Here is a 17,566-nt window from a genome sequence, read left to right on the forward strand (position 1 = left end):
AGCATGTGGGAAACAGTGTTATGGTCTAATGAAACCAAGCTTGAACTTTTTTTCCAAAAGATATGTTTGACGCAAAAACAACAATGCACATCACCAAAAGAACACCATACCCACAGTAAAACATGGTGGTGACAGCATCCTTTGGGACTTTTTTTCTTCAGCTGGAACAGGGGCCTTAGTCAAGGTAGAGGGAATTATGAACAGTTCCAAATACCAGCCAATATTGGCACAAAACCTACAGGTTTCTGATAGAAAGCTGAACATGAAGAGGAACTTCATCTTTCAGCATGACAACGACCCAAAGCTTACATCCAAATCAACAAAAGAATGGCTTCACCAGAAAAAGATTACGTTTTGGAATGGCTCAGCCAGAGCCCAGACATGAATAAAAATCTGTGGGGTGGTCTGAAGAGGTCTGTGCACAGGAGATGCCCTTGCAATCTGACAGATTTTGGCAATATTTGCCCACCCTTCTTTGCAAAAACACCCAAGTCAAGATGTGCCATGCTCATAGACTCATGCCCCAAAAGACTGAGTGCTGTAATAAAAGATTCAAAGGTGCTTCAACAAATTATTAGTTTTTACGGGTATGCACACTTATGCAACCATATTATGTTATATTTTTATTTTTACTTTCCTCAACCTAAAAGATTTCAGGTGGAAAAAGTTCTGAAATGATGACAACTTATCTTTGTCTCATTTATTTACATCACAGAAACTTAGACTTTTTATATCCACTGTACCTAAAATAAAATGGTTTCCTTTTTTAATCACTTTGTTTTCAAAGCTTTGTTGCTCTTGGTTCCCAAAACATAACTGTAAAGGGCGAAAGAGTTTGGGACTTAAAATGAGATCACCTGGAAAGTAGGTTACTCCATCCCTATCAATTGTAAATAAAGGGGGGAGGTTTGGGACTTTAGATGAGGCACATGAGTGGAATGGATCAAAAATGCAAGTTTATTGAAGATATACATGACATAATGCATATACATGCACAAATGATTGGTTGAATGATCATCATAACCAATGGCCCAATATTGGGTAATAACATGTAAAGGTATCAACCATGAAGAAAATTGTACAAACATCTTGGGCCGGTTGGCTCCTTGTAGAAATATAAGTTAACATAAAAATTAAGTGAATCACATCACATCATATGTAATACCATAATGCATCTAGGATAGCCTGTTGGCTTGATGCGTTTCGGTGACTATATCGCCTCATCAGGAGCAAATGCATGTAATCTGTAAAGACTTTGTACATATGTATGAGGGCTGGGGAGATCTATTCATAGCTCCACTAATGAAGGTTGAAAACAAAAGGGGAGGAATAAATAAAGGTGCGGAGGAAGGAAATTGTCCAACCCCCTACTTACATGTTGGTACACAATATGTGCAAGTGGCACTAAACTGGTGGTGACCATCATGCATCTCTCCCAGGAGCTGAGGGGGCAAGGACCCCTAGGGAAGATGGATGCCAGCCCAAAAGAAACTTCATAACAATGTCTACTCTTATAGTGGCAAACAAAAATTATTTGATCCCCTGCAGATTTTGTAAGTTTGCCCACTTACAAAGAAATGAAAGGTCTATAATTGTTTATCCTAGGTGTATTTTAAATGATAGAGACAGAATATCAACCAAAAATCCAAAAACAAAACACTATACAAATGTTATAAATTGAGTTACAGTTCAGTGAATAAAATAAGTATTTGATCCCCTATCAACCAACAATAATTCTGGCTCCCACAGACTAGCTACAATATGTGCTCATGTGGTACATGGTCCATTTAACCACTTAAGGACCAGGCCTATTTTTGACACCTGTTTAAGAGTTTAAAATCCATTTTTTTTTTGCTATAAAATTACTTGGAACCCCCAAACATTATATACAGTTGTGCTCATAAGTTTACATAGCCTGGCAGAATTTATGATTTCTTGGACATTTTTCACAGAATATAAATGATGACACAAAAACTTTTCTTTCACTCATGGTTAGTGTTTGGCCAAAGCCATTTATTATCTGTCAACTGTTTACACTTTTTAAATTATAATGACATCAGAAACTACCCAAATGACCCTGATCAAAAGTTTACATACACCAGTTCTTAATACCGTGTATTGCCCCCTTTAACATCAATGACAGCTTGAGGTCTTTTGTGGTATTTGTGGATGAGGCTCTTTATCTTCTCAGATGGTAACGCTGCCCCTTCCTATTGGCAAAAAGCCTCCAGTTCCTGGAAATTCTTGGGCTGTCTTGCATGAACTGCACGTTTTGAGATCTCCCCAGAGTGGCTCAATGATATTGAGGTCAGGAGACTGAGATGGCCACTCCAGAACCTTCACTTTATTCTGCTGTAGCCAATGACAGGTCGACTTGGCCTTGTGTTTTGGATCATTGTCATGTTGGAATGTCCAAGTACGTCCCATGTACTGCACATGTTCCTCCAGTATTTTTTGATAACACACTGCATTCATCTTGCCATAAATTTTGAACAAAATTTCCTGTGCCTTTTGTAGCTCACACATCCCCAAAACATCAGCGATCCACCTCTGTACCTTTCATCATAGGCCTTGTTGACTCCTCTCCAAATGTAGCGTTTATGGTTGTGGCCAAAAAGCTCAGTTTTGGTCTCATCACTTCAAATGACTTTGTGCCAGAAGGTTTGAGGCTTGTTTCTGTGCTGTTTGGCGTATTGTAAGCTGGATACTTTGTGGCATTTGCGTAGTAATGGTTTTCTTCTGGCGACTCGACCATGCAGCCCATCTTTCTTCAAGTGCCTCCTTATTATGCATCTTGAAACAGCCACACCACATGTTTTCAGAGAGTCTTTCACCTGAAGTTATTTGTGGGTTTTTCTTTGCATGCTGAACAAGTTTCCTGACAGCTGTAGCTGAAATTTTAGTTGGTCTACCTGATCGTGGTTTGGTTTCAACAGAACCCCATTTTTTCGCTTCTTGATTAGAGTTGCAACACTGCTAATTGGCATTCTCAATTCCTTGGGTATCTTTTTATATTCCTTTCCTGTTTTATACAGTTCAACTACCCTTTCCCTCAGATCCTTTTGACAATTCTTTTGCTTTCCCCATGACTCAGTGCAGCATTGGATGTGAAAGATGCAAGGGTCTGTCAGGAGTCCAGAAACTCATTGACCTTTTATACACACACTAATTACAAGCAAACAGATCACAGGTGAGGATGGTTCCCTTTAACGTGGATGTACACCCTGTACAACCACTTTTACCTACAGGTAAGCCTATATTAAGGCTTACCTGTAGGTGCTTGAAATATCTCCTAAACCTCCACGGTATAGGAAATATTTACTAAAAAGATGAGCGCCGATGACTACGGCGCATACGCCGATGTTATCGGCGCATGCTCCCTTTGAAAAGGGCACATCGTGCTGTTTCTAATAGGAGTCATGCCGTGACTGTTGGCTCCCGCGCACATGCGCGGGAGTGACGTCACACAACTCCAGCCAGTCACAGAGCCAGAGTTTGCGGCTCCGGAAGGAAGAGGGGCAAGATGAACATCCCTGCTCGTGGGGACAACAAAGACATTGCGGGCTTCGGTGTCAGGTAAGTGACACATAATGGGCTACCATGCGATGCATGGTAGCCCGTTATGCTTTACCATTGCAGGAAAATAAAGAGGAAGTAAAACCCACCAGGGTTTACTTCCTCTTTTATAGCCATTCAAACCCCTTTGTGTCAACTTGTGTGCATGTTATTGGGCAAAATCACCAGGATATGTAATCTTTTGATCAGGGTCATTTGGGTAGTTTCTGCTGTCCATTATGGTTTAAAAAGAGTAAACACAGTTGATTGATAATAAATAGCTTCAGCCAAAAACTAACCAAAAGTGAAAAATGTTTTAGTGTTATCATTCATATACTCTGAAAAATGGCCAAGAAATTATAAATTCTGTAAGCTTATGAGCACAACTGTATATCATTTTTTTCAGACACCCTAGTTACAGAGGAGGTCCTGTGCTAGAATTATTATACCTCACATATGTGGTTTGAACACCATTTTCATATGTGGACACGACTTACCTATGCGTTCGCTTCTGCGCACGAGCTCGGAGGGACTTGGCACTTAACTTTTTTTTTTTTTTTGCACTGTCCTTTAAAAAAAAAAAAAAAAAAAAAAATTGGATCACTTTTATTCCTATTACAAGGGATGTAAAAATCCCTTGTAATAGAAAAAAAGCATGACAGGACCTCTTTAATGTGAAATTTGGGGTCAAAAAGACCTCAGATCTAACATTTACACTTAAAAGCAATAAAAAAAAAGAATTGTCCCTTTTTTAAGGCCGTCATCTAATGGCACAGCGTCAAGTGGGGGCCATCATTCCCTCACTTGATTTAGTGCCTAGCAGGGGAAAGGATCGGATTGTCTCTGCCGCTACCGACGGCTCCGGTAAGCGGAGGAGACGACCAGGATGTGGCGTGAGGGGGCACCTCTCCCACCACTGATTTAAAAGTGATCTCGTGGCGAATGCGCCGCGGAGACCACTTTCTTTTCTTTTTTTTTTTTAAAGCGGACTGCCCGCCATTGAAGAAAATATCTGGGTTATGGCTGCCATAACAATGGTATTTAACGTCAAAGGACCCACGTATATCGATGGCCGGCGGTCCGAAAGTGGTTAAGAAGCTGCTCCTACCAGCAACTCGTTATGTCTATAAAAGACACCTATCCACAGAATCTTTCTTCCATTCAAACCTCACCATCATAGGCAGGACCAAAGAGCTGTCAAAGGACATCAGGGACAAAATTGTAGACCTACACAAGGCTGGAATGGGCTACAAGACCACCAGCAAGAAGCTTGGTTAGAAGGAGACAACTGTTGGAGCGATTATTCGCAAATGGAAGAAATAGAAAATAACCATCAATCACCCTCAATCTGGAGCTCCATGCAAGATTTCGCCTCATGGGGTAAGGATGATCATGAGAAAAGTGAGACTTCAGCCCAGAACTACACAGGGGGAGCTTGTGAATGATCTGAAGACAGTTGGGACCACAGTCTCCAAACAAACCATTGGTAAGACAAAAATGGATTGCCGAATGGAAGAATGGATGCCGAAATGGATTGAAATCCTGCAGCACCCGCAAGGTTCCCTTCCTCAAGAAAACACATGTACAGGCCCTTCTGAAGTTTGCCAATGAACATCTAAATAATTCAGAGAAGGATTGGGAAAAAGTGCTGTGGTCAAATGAGACCAAAATTGAGCTCTTTGGCATTAACTCGACTTGCCATGTTTGGAGGAAGAAAAATGCTGACTATGACCTTAAGAACACCATCTCCACAATCCAAGCATGGAGGTGGAAACATTATGCTATGGGGCTTTATCTCTGCTAAAGGTACAGGCCGACTTTACCGAATTGGGGGACCAATGGACAGGGCCATGTATTGTAAATTTTGGATGAGGACCTTCTTCCCTCAGCCAGAACACTGGCACTGGGTCTTCCAGCATGACCATGACCCAAAGCGTACCCCCAAGGCATCAAAGGAGTGGCTCAAGAATAAGCACATTAAGGTCATGGAGTGACCTAGCCAGTCTCCAGACCTTAATTCTATAGAAAATTTGTGGAAGGAGCTGAAACTTCAAATTGCCACACAACAGCTAAGAAACCTTAAGGATTTAGAGAAGATCTGTAAAAAAGAGTAGACCAAAATTGCTTTTGAGATGTGTGCAAACCCGGTAACCAACTACAAGAAATATCTTAACTCTGTGATTGCCAACATGGGTTTCTCCACCAAGTACTAAGTCGTGTTTTGCTTGTGGATCAAATTTGTATTTTACTCATTGAACTGTAATCCAATTTATAAAATTTATATCATGTGTTTTTTCTGGATTTTTGGTTAATATTCTGTCTCTATCATTTAAAATACACCTATGATAAAAATTATAGACCCTTCGTTTCTTTATAGATGGGGAAACTTACAAAATCTCCATAAATATATATTTTCCCCACTGTATGTACTCATCATAAGGGGAATTGTAAATATCTCCTAAACCGTGGAGGTTTGGGAGATATTTCCAGCACCTACATGTAAGCTTTTAATCTAGGCTTACCTGTAGGTGAAAGTGGATTACGGGGTGTACAACACCACTTTTTAAATAGTTTGTCTCATCCCTGTAAACTGATACACCTACAATTGAGTTTGTTCCTTTGAAAAACAATAGACTTTGAAAGCCTAAAAAAGTAAAAGAACGCAGCCATCGCATCTAAGAATTGGTAAACTGCTATATAATAAATGTTTGCTTTTGGGTTTAACACTAGTGTAAAGGTCAGGAAATTGGCTTGTTACAAATTCATACCAGGAGGATGAATCCTGTTTTTTCGATTTGGATCAATGGCTGGTCTTGAGTACCATGAAGGGTCCAACCTCTGCCATTCTTTTTTTAGAGGCTGATTGCCTGTCACTCCTTAGTAAAGGGCTTTGTATAGGGTGTAGTTCACATTCCCTAGTGACTCAATTAGATTTCAATATTACTAAAAAAATCTCCATGCCATTATTATATGACCCAAAACAAATAATATATTTTATATCCCCTAATAAATCAAGAGTAAGTATAGAGCAGCTAGCACTCAACAATGCAATCACCACACTTAACAAATATAAAAGAAAACAGTGAAGCGCTCCAATATGTATAAGAGTTCAAAATTCACATTAAAATTTAATAATGTGCAAAATACATCAATATTCACCATCAAAATCCATATGCAAATTACATACATATCCAATAAAATAATCAACCGCACTCTTTTTTTTTTTTTTTTTTTTTTAGAGAATTTTAAAGAATACTGCAAATATGTGTCCAATCTTTTGAACCACTGATAAACAGTCCGATTTCACAGTGAAATCAATCAAAATATCTTAGTGATGGTAGCTTAGCAACTTGTCACCAAAAATGAACACCAGTGTGCCTGCCACTTTACCCTATTGGGTGTCCTCTCCCCTAATGATATGGACCCCACTATTAAAAAAAAAGTGCCCTCGTCCCTCAGTACTCACGTGCAAATGCGAATATAGCTTATAGTGGGTTATAACAAGAATACCAGTGATGAATAATGCAGGCTGCAGTACTAGTATGCCATGGCCATATCAAAAAGAAAAGGCTCCACGTTGTGTAAAAGTATAAAATCCTTGCTTTTTATTAATAAAAAAAAAAAAAAATACAAAGATAGTTACAAGCCAAAAACATGGAAGCACATCGGTTCTGCTTGCCGTGCATGTGTTGTGACAGCAGATCGTTGGCTCCTCTCAATGTTTTTCATCACAAACGATGTCATCAGAGGCACTTCCATGATTAGAACTCTCTATCTTTGTATTATTTTTATTAATAAAACTGAGGATTTTTTACTTCTTACACTATGTGGAGCCTTTTCTTTTTGATAAAGTCATGGTAACCTGATACTACGGCTTCCATTTGAACATCAGAGGAGTGTAACTGGGGGAGTTTTCACTACATTGCCATGCTGATTGTCCCATTGTGATTGGGATGCACATTTGATGTCCTATAGTTAAGGGGTCTTGGCATCTGGTAAGAAGCCTGTGGTCTATGTCGGTGGAGGAGAGTGTCACTGATTGCCCTATATATCATGGCTTTTGGATATTGCACAATAACTCGCATCAACTAATGCTGCATTTCTTTTTATGACATTTTTTTACTTATGATTCTTTCTTTATACACCTTATATGATTTATTTTTGAAATTGCAATATTTATTTTTGCACATGTCGCTTTTGCACAAATTGGTGTTTAATTAAAGGATAATCCAAACAACAAATGCACATATTTTTGCAAGTAAAAAAAAAAAATTACATTTATTATTTTTTACACTGGAACCTGTAAAATATTGCACCCACCATCAGCAGATAGCGGGTGCAATGCAAGGATCCTGCAGACTTTCATTACACTGTCTGCCTGTACCTCCTATACGGGCAGACAGTTATTGAATTGCAGGAAGAATGAACTATGAGAAAGCTCACCAGCACCCTCACAGTTCATTGAGAGCTACAAGCCGCAGCCGGTATGTGTGGTTCATTCATAAACAGAACTCTGTAAATGAATGATGCAGCCATGCGGGGCTGTTTTTAAATTGTGACAGCGGGTGCGGGCAGAAAATTCTCCTGTCCACTGTCACAGGAGGTGGGGGGATCGGGAGGAGAAGCAGGAGCTGGAACATGTAACACGTTCCAACCTAAATACAGGTGGGACATGTAACATGTTCCAAAGGTGAACCTAGCCTTTAAGTTACCGCACTATAGGTTGGTAATTTGAGGCTTTCCAATTTGGAGGGCTAGCACAACACCTTGTTTTTTTAAATAAACAACTTTGAAGCAAAATAACGGTCAATGCCCATCAATGCAGCCTGATTAGTGCCCGTCTACAGCCTCCCCATCTCCCATCAATGCAGCCTGATTAGTGCCCATCTACAGCCTGATGCCCATCTGCAGCCTCAATGCAGCATGATCAATGCCCATCTGCAGCCTCCCCATCTCCCATCAATGCAGCCTGATCGATGCCCATCTGCAGCCCATCTCCTATCAATGCAGCCTGATTAATGCCCATTTTAAGCCTCAATGCCCATCTGCATCCTCACCATCTCTCATCAATGCAGCCGGAACAGTGCAGGAAATCACTAAGCTGTCATCTTCTGTTTACTCGGCTCTCAGTCGGCAGTCACACACATAGTCCCGCCTCTGCCATTGGCATTGGACCAGCTGCTGTGATAGACAGAACACTAGTCCAATGCCGGACTATGTGTGTGAAGTGAGATCTGAGCAAACAGGAGATGACGGCTCAGTGAATTCTGGTGGCACTCGTCCCCCTCCTGCTCTCCAAGGTACACTATTGACGTATAACACGCACCTGTGATTTGCCCCCTATTCTCAGGGGGAAAAAATGCATGTTATACCCCGATAAATACAGTATTTACAAAGCACTGGGATCACGATAATTATTTGAAGTTGCAGTCTAGTTTTATAGGGGAATTTGATGCCGTGTGTAACTCTTTTCAGTGAATCATGCATTTAGTTCCCTTGAAGATTTACAGTGTCCCAGATGAGTTGGACCTCTTCCCTAATAGATGTAATAAATAGTAAGCTGTGGTAGAGCATTGTAGAGCTAGTACTCTGAAGTTCATAGAAATAAATGGAATTGCAGAGTGCACGCATGATCAGAAATATTTTTGGAAAATGACGAATATTCTAGTGAGGAATTGCTCCACTGGATTGGTTACAGTTAAAGTAGAACTACAGGCAAAACTTTTTTTTTTTTCCATTTTGGATAGAGCAAGGAAGGGTTATAACCCCTGTAAGGTTTGTTTTTTCCATCTTTGTCCAGTTTTTATTTAAAATAACAAACATTTCATACCACCACTGTGTAACTCGTTTTGCACAGAGTGACCCCCCGATCATCCTCTTCTGGGCTCTCCCGGGGGGTTACCTTGCTGGCGCGCTCCTGAGTCCAGCATTCGGCATCCATGGACACGAATGCCGGACTTAGCCCCGCCCCCCCAGCGCCCGTGTCATTGGATTTGATTGACAGCAGTGGGAGCCAATGGCTGTCATGCTATCAGTCTATCCAATCAAGAGCCAGGACCCCGTGCAGAAAGGGACAGCATGTCTCCGCCAAGGGAAATACGGGGCTCAGGTAAGTAAAATGGGGGCTGGGGGGCCGGTCACTGCCAGGTTTTTTTTTTTTTCACCTTAATGCATAGGATGCATTAAGGTGAAAAAACACGAGGGTTTACAACCCCTTTAGGGCTTGGTGCACCATACAGACATTATGGCTTGTTGAATATGAGGAGCTGAGATGTTAGAACACATAGCCATTAGTGAAGGAGCACATAATACTGATGAGATCATCACTTTACTTCATCTTACTTTGCTCTCTCCTTCTGTCAGCGTGTTCTCTGTCATCAAATATATACTGCAGCAGATTCTGATTAGCTACAGTATAATTGCTGGCCTGCCTTCTCCCATTCTGATTGTGACTATGTTGGAGATTACAGGTGATTTATATCAAGGTAAATTACACCAATTGCACTATGAATAATGTATTATTTCTTAATACCGTACTTTCTTTCTGTCTGGAGTTCAGCTGTAATAATTGTATTAATATCTCTGAAATAGTTAAATATGTTAGTGTATAATATGCATATTTACATGGGGCTGCCATGCTCTAAATTTATATGCAAATTGTGTTTATTGCTTAGTTGTCCTTTACAAAGATTGTGCTTTGCATTCACTCGCTCACATATCTACAGTATTAGTGAGGCCAGATCAATTAATAATACACCTGGGTAGATAATCGTGCATAAGATTTTTATCTGGGCAATTTTTTTTATATATTCTAATATTAATAGCTGACATAAAGAACATACAGCAACTAAAGGAAACATTAGCAGATCTCTCCTAGAAACAAAAAAAGTATTAGAAATCTTATCAAACTGTACAAATATGTAACACTAGCAATTGTTTTTAAACATTCCTTACAATAATGTAAAATGTGTAGCCTCTGAATGTGTAATCTAGTTTCCCTTTAGCACATCTTTTTGTCATTTTCTCACATTTTCCTGTTCATGTCAATTTATCCTGAATGTCTAGACATTAGCAGAGGGCAGATTAACACCTCTTCAATGTTTCCCAAGTTGAGTCATAAACATGTACAATATATCTGTAATCTGAAGATCCTTCAGTGTTTCTACAGTATCAAAGCCTGTTTTTCTGTTCAGTGCCATGAGACATTCAGTCACATGAACATTTAACATTTGGTTTGTTACTATAGTGTGTATGGAACTCGCCCCACTCTATATGACTCAGAAAAAAATCACAGACCCTTTTTTGTTGGTTTTAACCACTTGTCTACTGGACACTTTCACCCACTTCCTGCTCAGGCCAATTTCCAGCTTTTAGCACTGTTGCACTTTGAATGACAATTTTTTTTTCACACAAATAGAACTGTCTTTTGATGATATTTAATCACCACTGGGTTTTTTATTTTTTGCTAAACAAACAAAAAGAGGCCGAAAAAAAAAACAAAAAACGTTTTTTTTCTTTTTCATACAACATGGGACACAGAGTTAGACTAATATTGATTACCTACTGGGTTATACTTCATCTCTAGGTGAATGGACACTGGTAGACAAAGTCTTAGACAGGAAGTAATCCCCTATATAACCCCTCCCATACAGGAAGTACACCAGTTTTTTTTACCAGTGTCTGCGAGGTGGATGGGCACGTTTGAGCTGTCTGAGCTCCAGATCTCTAGTCCCACAAACTCTTAAATCAATCAAGGGATTGCTCGATTGAATCCATTTGACACTGGCTCTATATGCTTAGATAAATGGTACCTGAGCCCTGCAAAGAAAACTCAAGATCCTGCGAGGTTTTCCCAGTAATGCAACCTTTGTGCCAGAGGCTGGACACCCGTGTGCAGTGACCATACGGGGGGAGTTTTGGGCTAGCTGTGGGAGTTTGTAAAGTGTACCTTTTTTTGCTTGTGTCTGGCTGTTTTTTTACCTGTAAGATGGCGCATGACGGTACACCATTTTGCTTTGGTTTCGCCATGGCGCACGTGCATTCGCAAGAGCGCTGCTGTGCTGAGCATTTTGGCGGCCATAGCGCACGCAGCTTCGCCATAGGCGTTATGCGCACTCAAAGCCACGCATGCGCCGTAGCCTAATCTAGGCGTATGAAAATTTGCGTCATGCGAATACAGCTGCACCCGTTCGCCAGGACCGAGCACGTGCATGCGCACGCATGCACAGTACGTCCCGGAACACAGCTAGCTTATTTAAGCTGTGTATGCCAAGCATGCGGTGCTTACAGAAGGCAGCTGTGGTACACAGAGCAGGCTCTGAACCAGGCATCTGCAGCGGTTCATTTTTCCTTACCCGGGTCACGTGAGTCACCAGGTGTTGATTGGCGGGCTAAGGTGCTTAACAGGATTGCTGCATAGGGGCTTGGTGAGTCCTATTAACCGCTTGCCGCCCCCCTGCTGTCATATGACGGCGAGGCGGCGCGGCTCTCATTCTGGAAGGGCGTCATATGATGCCCTCGCCTTCCCTACCCACCAGGGGGCGCGTGGCCCAGTAACACGGCAGGACGTGGATCTGTGTATGTAAACACACAGATCCACGTCCTGTCAGAGAGGAGAGATGACCGATCTGTGTTCTCAGTACAGAGCAACACAGATCGGTCTCCTCCCCTTGTCAGTCCCCTCCCCCTTCAAACATTCCCTAGGAACACAGTTAACCCCTCTATCACCCCCTAGTGTTAACCCCTTCCCTGCCAGTCACATTTATACAGTAATCAGTGCATTTTTATAGCACGGATCGCTGTATAAATGTGAATGGTCCCAAAAATGTGACAAAAGTGTCCGATGTGTCCGCCACTATATCGCAGTCACAATAAAAATGCTATAAATCTATCCCTTATTTTGTAGACGCTATAACTTTTGCACAAACCAATCAATATACGCTTATTGCGATTTTTTTTTTTTACCATAAATATGTAGAAATATAAGTATCCGCCTAAACTGAGGAAAAATTTTGTTTAAAAAAATAAAAAAAAATGGATATTTATTATAACAAAAAGTAAAAAATATTGTGTTTTTTTTCAAACTTGTCCCTCTTCTTTTGTTTATAGCGCAAAAAATAAAAACCGCAGATGTGATCAAATACCATCAAAATAATGCTCTATTTGTGGGGAAAAAATAATGAAAATTTAATTTGGGTACAGTGTTGTATGACCGTGCAATTGTCATTCAAAGTGTGACAGCGCTGAAAGCTGAAAAATGGCTTGGGCAGGAAGGGGGTTAAAATGCACTGTATTGAGATGGTTAAAGGGTCTCCCTTCTGAGGTGTGTTAATACTACACCCAGGTACTCTGTTTTTGTGGCTTGTAAATGTCTTCAAAAAAGAAGAGCGGGACTAACACTACAGGGAAGGGCACATCTATGTCGTCAGTAGCTCCTGATGAACCTAGTGGTATCCCTAGTGTTGTATCCCCTGAAAGACCAGAGGCTTCCGGGCAATCTGAGCCGCTGCGCCTATCTGGTAGTGCGCCTACAGCCAACACTGTTGCTTCACCCTTTATCACCAGGGATGAACTGTCCTCTGCCCTAGCTGGGTTAGAGCACAGGATTGCTGGCATGATTGCCTCCATCCCGCAGGGTGGTAAAAAGCGTGACAGATCCCCCTAGTTTGGAGCAGGAATGGGTTGAGGAATGGGGAAGAGCTAAAAGCTCAGGATTCTGTGGAAGGTCTAGCGGATGAGTCTGCTTCTGAGCAATCTGGACAAGAAGATATCCAGTTGGTGTCTGCCTCTCAGTCGCAGAAGCTTTTGATCCAGACTCTTACCAAGATGGTTCGTTCTGCCTTTATGTGGCCTCTTGCAGAGGTTACTGAGCCCCCCTGGTCCTCTTTGGGGTCCCTGAAGCTTCTTCAGGCCACACAGGCTTTCCCCTTACACCCACTGTTGGAACAGGCGGTGTATGCTGATTGGGAGCATCCTGACAGGATTTTCGTTCCTCCCAAGAGGTTTTCCCTTTTATATCCAATGGAAGAAAAGTTCATTAAGTGGAGCATGCCAGCCGTAGATGCAGCAGTTTCTTCCTTAAACAAGAACTTAACTTGTCCGGTGGATAACGCACAGGGCTTGAAAGACCCTGTTGACAAGAAACCGGAGTCATTATTAAAGGCTTCCTTTTCTTTGGCCAGTTCTTTTTTTGATCTTTTGCTTTTAAAGGTAAAGAAGAGATTTGTGGGCTTTTTGACTCCAGATCTCTCCATAAAGAGGACCTGCCACCCTTATTTCTATTACAAGGGATGTTTACATTCCTTGTAATAGGAATTAAAGTGATAAAAAAAATGCAAGTAACAGTGTAAAAATAGAAAATAAAATAAATAAATAATAAAAAAAAATGTAAAGCGCCCCCATCCCTCTGTGCTCGCTTACATAAGTGAAGGCATAGGTAAGTCGCGCACGCATATGTAAACAGTATTGTGAGGTATCTTCGCGAACATTAGAGCGAGAGCAATAATTCTATTAACTCTGAACAGTTAACCTGTAAAGGCGTTTAAAGCATCGCCTATGGAGATTTTCGAGTTTCCATGAGCGTGCGCAATTTTAAGGAGTGACATGTTGGGCATCTGTTTACTCGGCGCAACATCATTTTTCACATAATGCAAAAAAACTGGTAACTTTTCTGTTATTTTTTATTTATTTTTTATTTATTAGAGTGTATTTGTTCCATAAAAATTGCGTTTGCAAAACCGCTGCGCAAATACCATGTGACATAAAAATTTGCTACAATCGCCATTTTATTCCCTAGGGTCTCTGCAAAAAAAAAAAAAAAAAAATATATATTAGTTATAAGCAACTTTCTAGCAAAAAATTCTGATTTAAACCTGTAAACAAGAAGTCAGAAAATGCCTGGTCGGCAAGTGGTTAATGCTAAAATAATGAAGTCTTGACTTTACGCTTTGTGCTGCAGGTGAGAAGCATTCTTTACAACGACAGCAATCTGTGCCTCAGCAGACATCTGGTGCAGTGGTGAACAAACCGGCAGACCAAGTCCTCTTGAGCACTGCTGGGTTATCGGAAAGAGAAGCTTTTCGGCTAGAAAAATTCAGACAGCTTCTTGCTGGTCCAAGCACTGATCTTGGTAAGTGTGATCTGCTCTGGTAATCTAAGATTTTCTAAGTATTATGCTAATGAGAACAGCCCAAACTTTATTTTTGGCAAAGCTTCATTTTTATACTTGAACTGGTTAATATATACTTTAGGAAAACATTTTGGTTTGCTAAAAGTTAATCTGGAGCAAGACCTTTATTTTTTAATTTTGGATTGAATAGGGAATGGTTAAAACACCTGTAAGGTTTTTGCCATCTGTGTCCTAATTAAGGAGATGTCCCTTCACTCTCTGTCTCAGAGACACAAAAGAAAATGGCATTGTCACTCAGGCTGGGTTCACACCTATGCGAGTTGGATGCGGATTTCCCCACATCCAATTTGCATGAAAGGAGATTGTGATCGGCTCTCTATGGAGCCAGTTCACATATCTCCATTGTGGCCGTGGAGCGGCTTGCACAGGAATGCTGTGCGTCTTTTGCTCCATTTCATGGCCAAATTCAGGCAAAAATTTGGCCCTGATTCGTCTCTAAAACTGAGAACAGGGACGCACCGGACCCCTGCTGCGAGGCGCATCTGTCAGAGGTGTGAACCCAGCCTAAAGCAATTGACTCTATTGGAAGATTTTCATGCTCCCTCTGTTTCTGTCTGTATTTAACCAATTCAGTGCCGGACGATTTTACTCCCTTCATGACCAAGCCATTTTTTGCTATTCGCCACTCTGCTACTTTAACTGGCAATTGCGTGGTCATGCAACACTGTACCCAAATGAAATTTTATATAATTTTTTTCACACAACTATGGCATGGCACAAATGACCAGATGCATAACACAGCTCTGAGAACAGACAATTTTTAGAAGTTTTAGCTGTAGTATATATAGGACTTGAATGTAAGGAATTTTCAACCCGCCCCCTTGGAGCAGCATGACCTTTTAGGAACTTGGTCAGTTTCTAATGACATTCCTTTGATATGAAGTCAGCTAAGGTAACCAGGTTATTGGAGGCTTTCTTAGATATTGAGACAACTTTAATAAGTAAGTATGAAATATGCAATTTCCCCATCAGGCATTCTTGAAAATATCCACCTACCCATATGGTGGTAGTAAGGTGAATAAAGCAACCCTTTCAGGGCAAAGCATTGGTTTGCTTTAAATCCCCTCCCCCAATCCCCAGCAGCAAATAGTTAATCTTTCCATATCCCTCCATATGTAGGCTAAAATTCCAGTGACTTGGCTTACCCCCAGGGTTTTCCTTTTACTCTTGGCAGCTGAAAAGAGCAGCATTGAAGCAAAAGGAAGGTAAGTACAATATATGCTGCTGGATAGGGAGTAAATAACGTTAGCCTGATCCTTTTCCCTGTATGAACAAAGCACAGGTTCGCTTTAAGTTTTCAGCTTTTCAAAGCAGCATTTAAAGCATCAAGGTGTTTTGCAATTTTTATAACCTTGTTTAAATTTATTCGCCGTTTTTAGACCAACAAAAGATGTGTTTTTAAAGTTGGCTGTGTATTAGCTTTTGAGCAGACTTTTTCTGTTGCCTTTTTTTTTTAAATATCTTCTTTTTTATATGAAAGCACTTGACATTAACATTCCTACTGATTGAAGGAACAGTCTTTTTTGTATTTTGGATACCTTCAATGGAAATATAGCACATACAAATGATTAGAAATACAGGCCTATTTAAATGCAACAAGCCATCAGGAACCCATTATGAGCTGTCTTTTTACAGAGAATCCCCATTTGAATGTAAAAGAACATCTTGCTTTCACTGTATTGAGATATATGTAAAATACAAACTTTTACGTTACGCTTTGAAACGATTTGTTAGGGCCTATAGTTGGCTAGCTTTTTTCTTTCAGTATGTTATATATTATTGTAATACTTGCACATGCACCTTTTGGGTGCTAAACATTGTGGAAGATTACAGAAACGGAAGGTCTGATTATTTTTTATGTAGCACAGTCGTCTACTAAACCATTGCAGAATTCATTTGGATAAGAGTTGCAAGTAACAAGAAAAAAAATTCTCGCCCTAAAGAAATTTTATTGTAGCGATTATACTTGCTTTGTGTTACTTGATAAATATGCCAGGTTGGGTATACAAAGGAACACATAGGCTTAAAAATGTTTTTGTAGTGTGCCAGTTAAAAGGATACTGGACATATAGCCCAACTTTTCTGATTTAAAATAGATATTCAGAACTTCATGTATACATTTGAGAAGCTTATTGATAGTGATATTTATGCAGTGTACCTCCTAAAGCCCGATTCCCCTGATGTGTTTTTTGCTGTTTGTATTTATACTGTATCTACCAAGTGCATTTAATGTTTTGCCTATTAATATGAATGGGGCAGCTAGCAAGTATGCATTTGCATGCTAGTCCTTAATGCTTAGTGCTACGGTAGAAAGGAAAGAAATGTCAAGGGGCTGGGTGCTATATTTAATTGAAAAATGATTTTGCTTTTAAAGGATCGGTTCATTTATGGCTTTGAATAGTGAGCCAAGGTTTATGTGATAATGGCAAAACACAGCACAATAAAAATGCATCAATAAGTTTCATGAAATACCGGTATGTGTTTTTCCAACACATTATGTGCTTTTCACTGAATTATATTGTGGGCTTTTTCCCCTTGGCCTTACATGCTTATCTCTGATGACCTCTAAGTACTCTTGCAAACTTCATCAAGGAAACTTATTACTAAATGTCACTAATGCACTTTGATGCACATTCTGTATTGATTTCATCTAAAATAGTCAAATATATGATTTTAAATTAGGTAATGTTGCCATAAACTAAAATATAATACCTGTAAATTTACTTAAATACAATACAGGCATACCCCACTTTTAAGTACACAATGGGACCGGAGCATGTATGTAAAACCAAAATGTACTTAAAGTGAAGCAATACCTTTTTT

The 17,566-nt window shown here is 40.3% G+C and overlaps 1 protein-coding gene across 4 annotated transcripts in view; it reads left to right on the forward strand.

The window, feature by feature from the left end:
- TBC1D22A (TBC1 domain family member 22A) overlaps positions 1 to 17,566 on the forward strand; it is a 919,143-nt gene that overhangs the window by 89,892 nt on the left and 811,685 nt on the right. For 3 of the 4 annotated variants that reach the window (XM_073619717.1, XM_073619715.1, XM_073619714.1), the window contains exon 4: positions 14,513 to 14,683. The exons of the other annotated variant lie outside the window; for it this stretch is intronic. In XM_073619717.1, coding sequence (XP_073475818.1) covers positions 14,513 to 14,683 — 171 coding nt within the window. The remainder of the gene's footprint in view (positions 1 to 14,512; positions 14,684 to 17,566) is intronic. 4 annotated transcript variants of the gene reach the window in all.

This window comes from Aquarana catesbeiana, linkage group LG03, assembly GCF_042186555.1.
Source record: "Aquarana catesbeiana isolate 2022-GZ linkage group LG03, ASM4218655v1, whole genome shotgun sequence".
Lineage (NCBI taxonomy): Eukaryota > Metazoa > Chordata > Amphibia > Anura > Ranidae > Aquarana > Aquarana catesbeiana.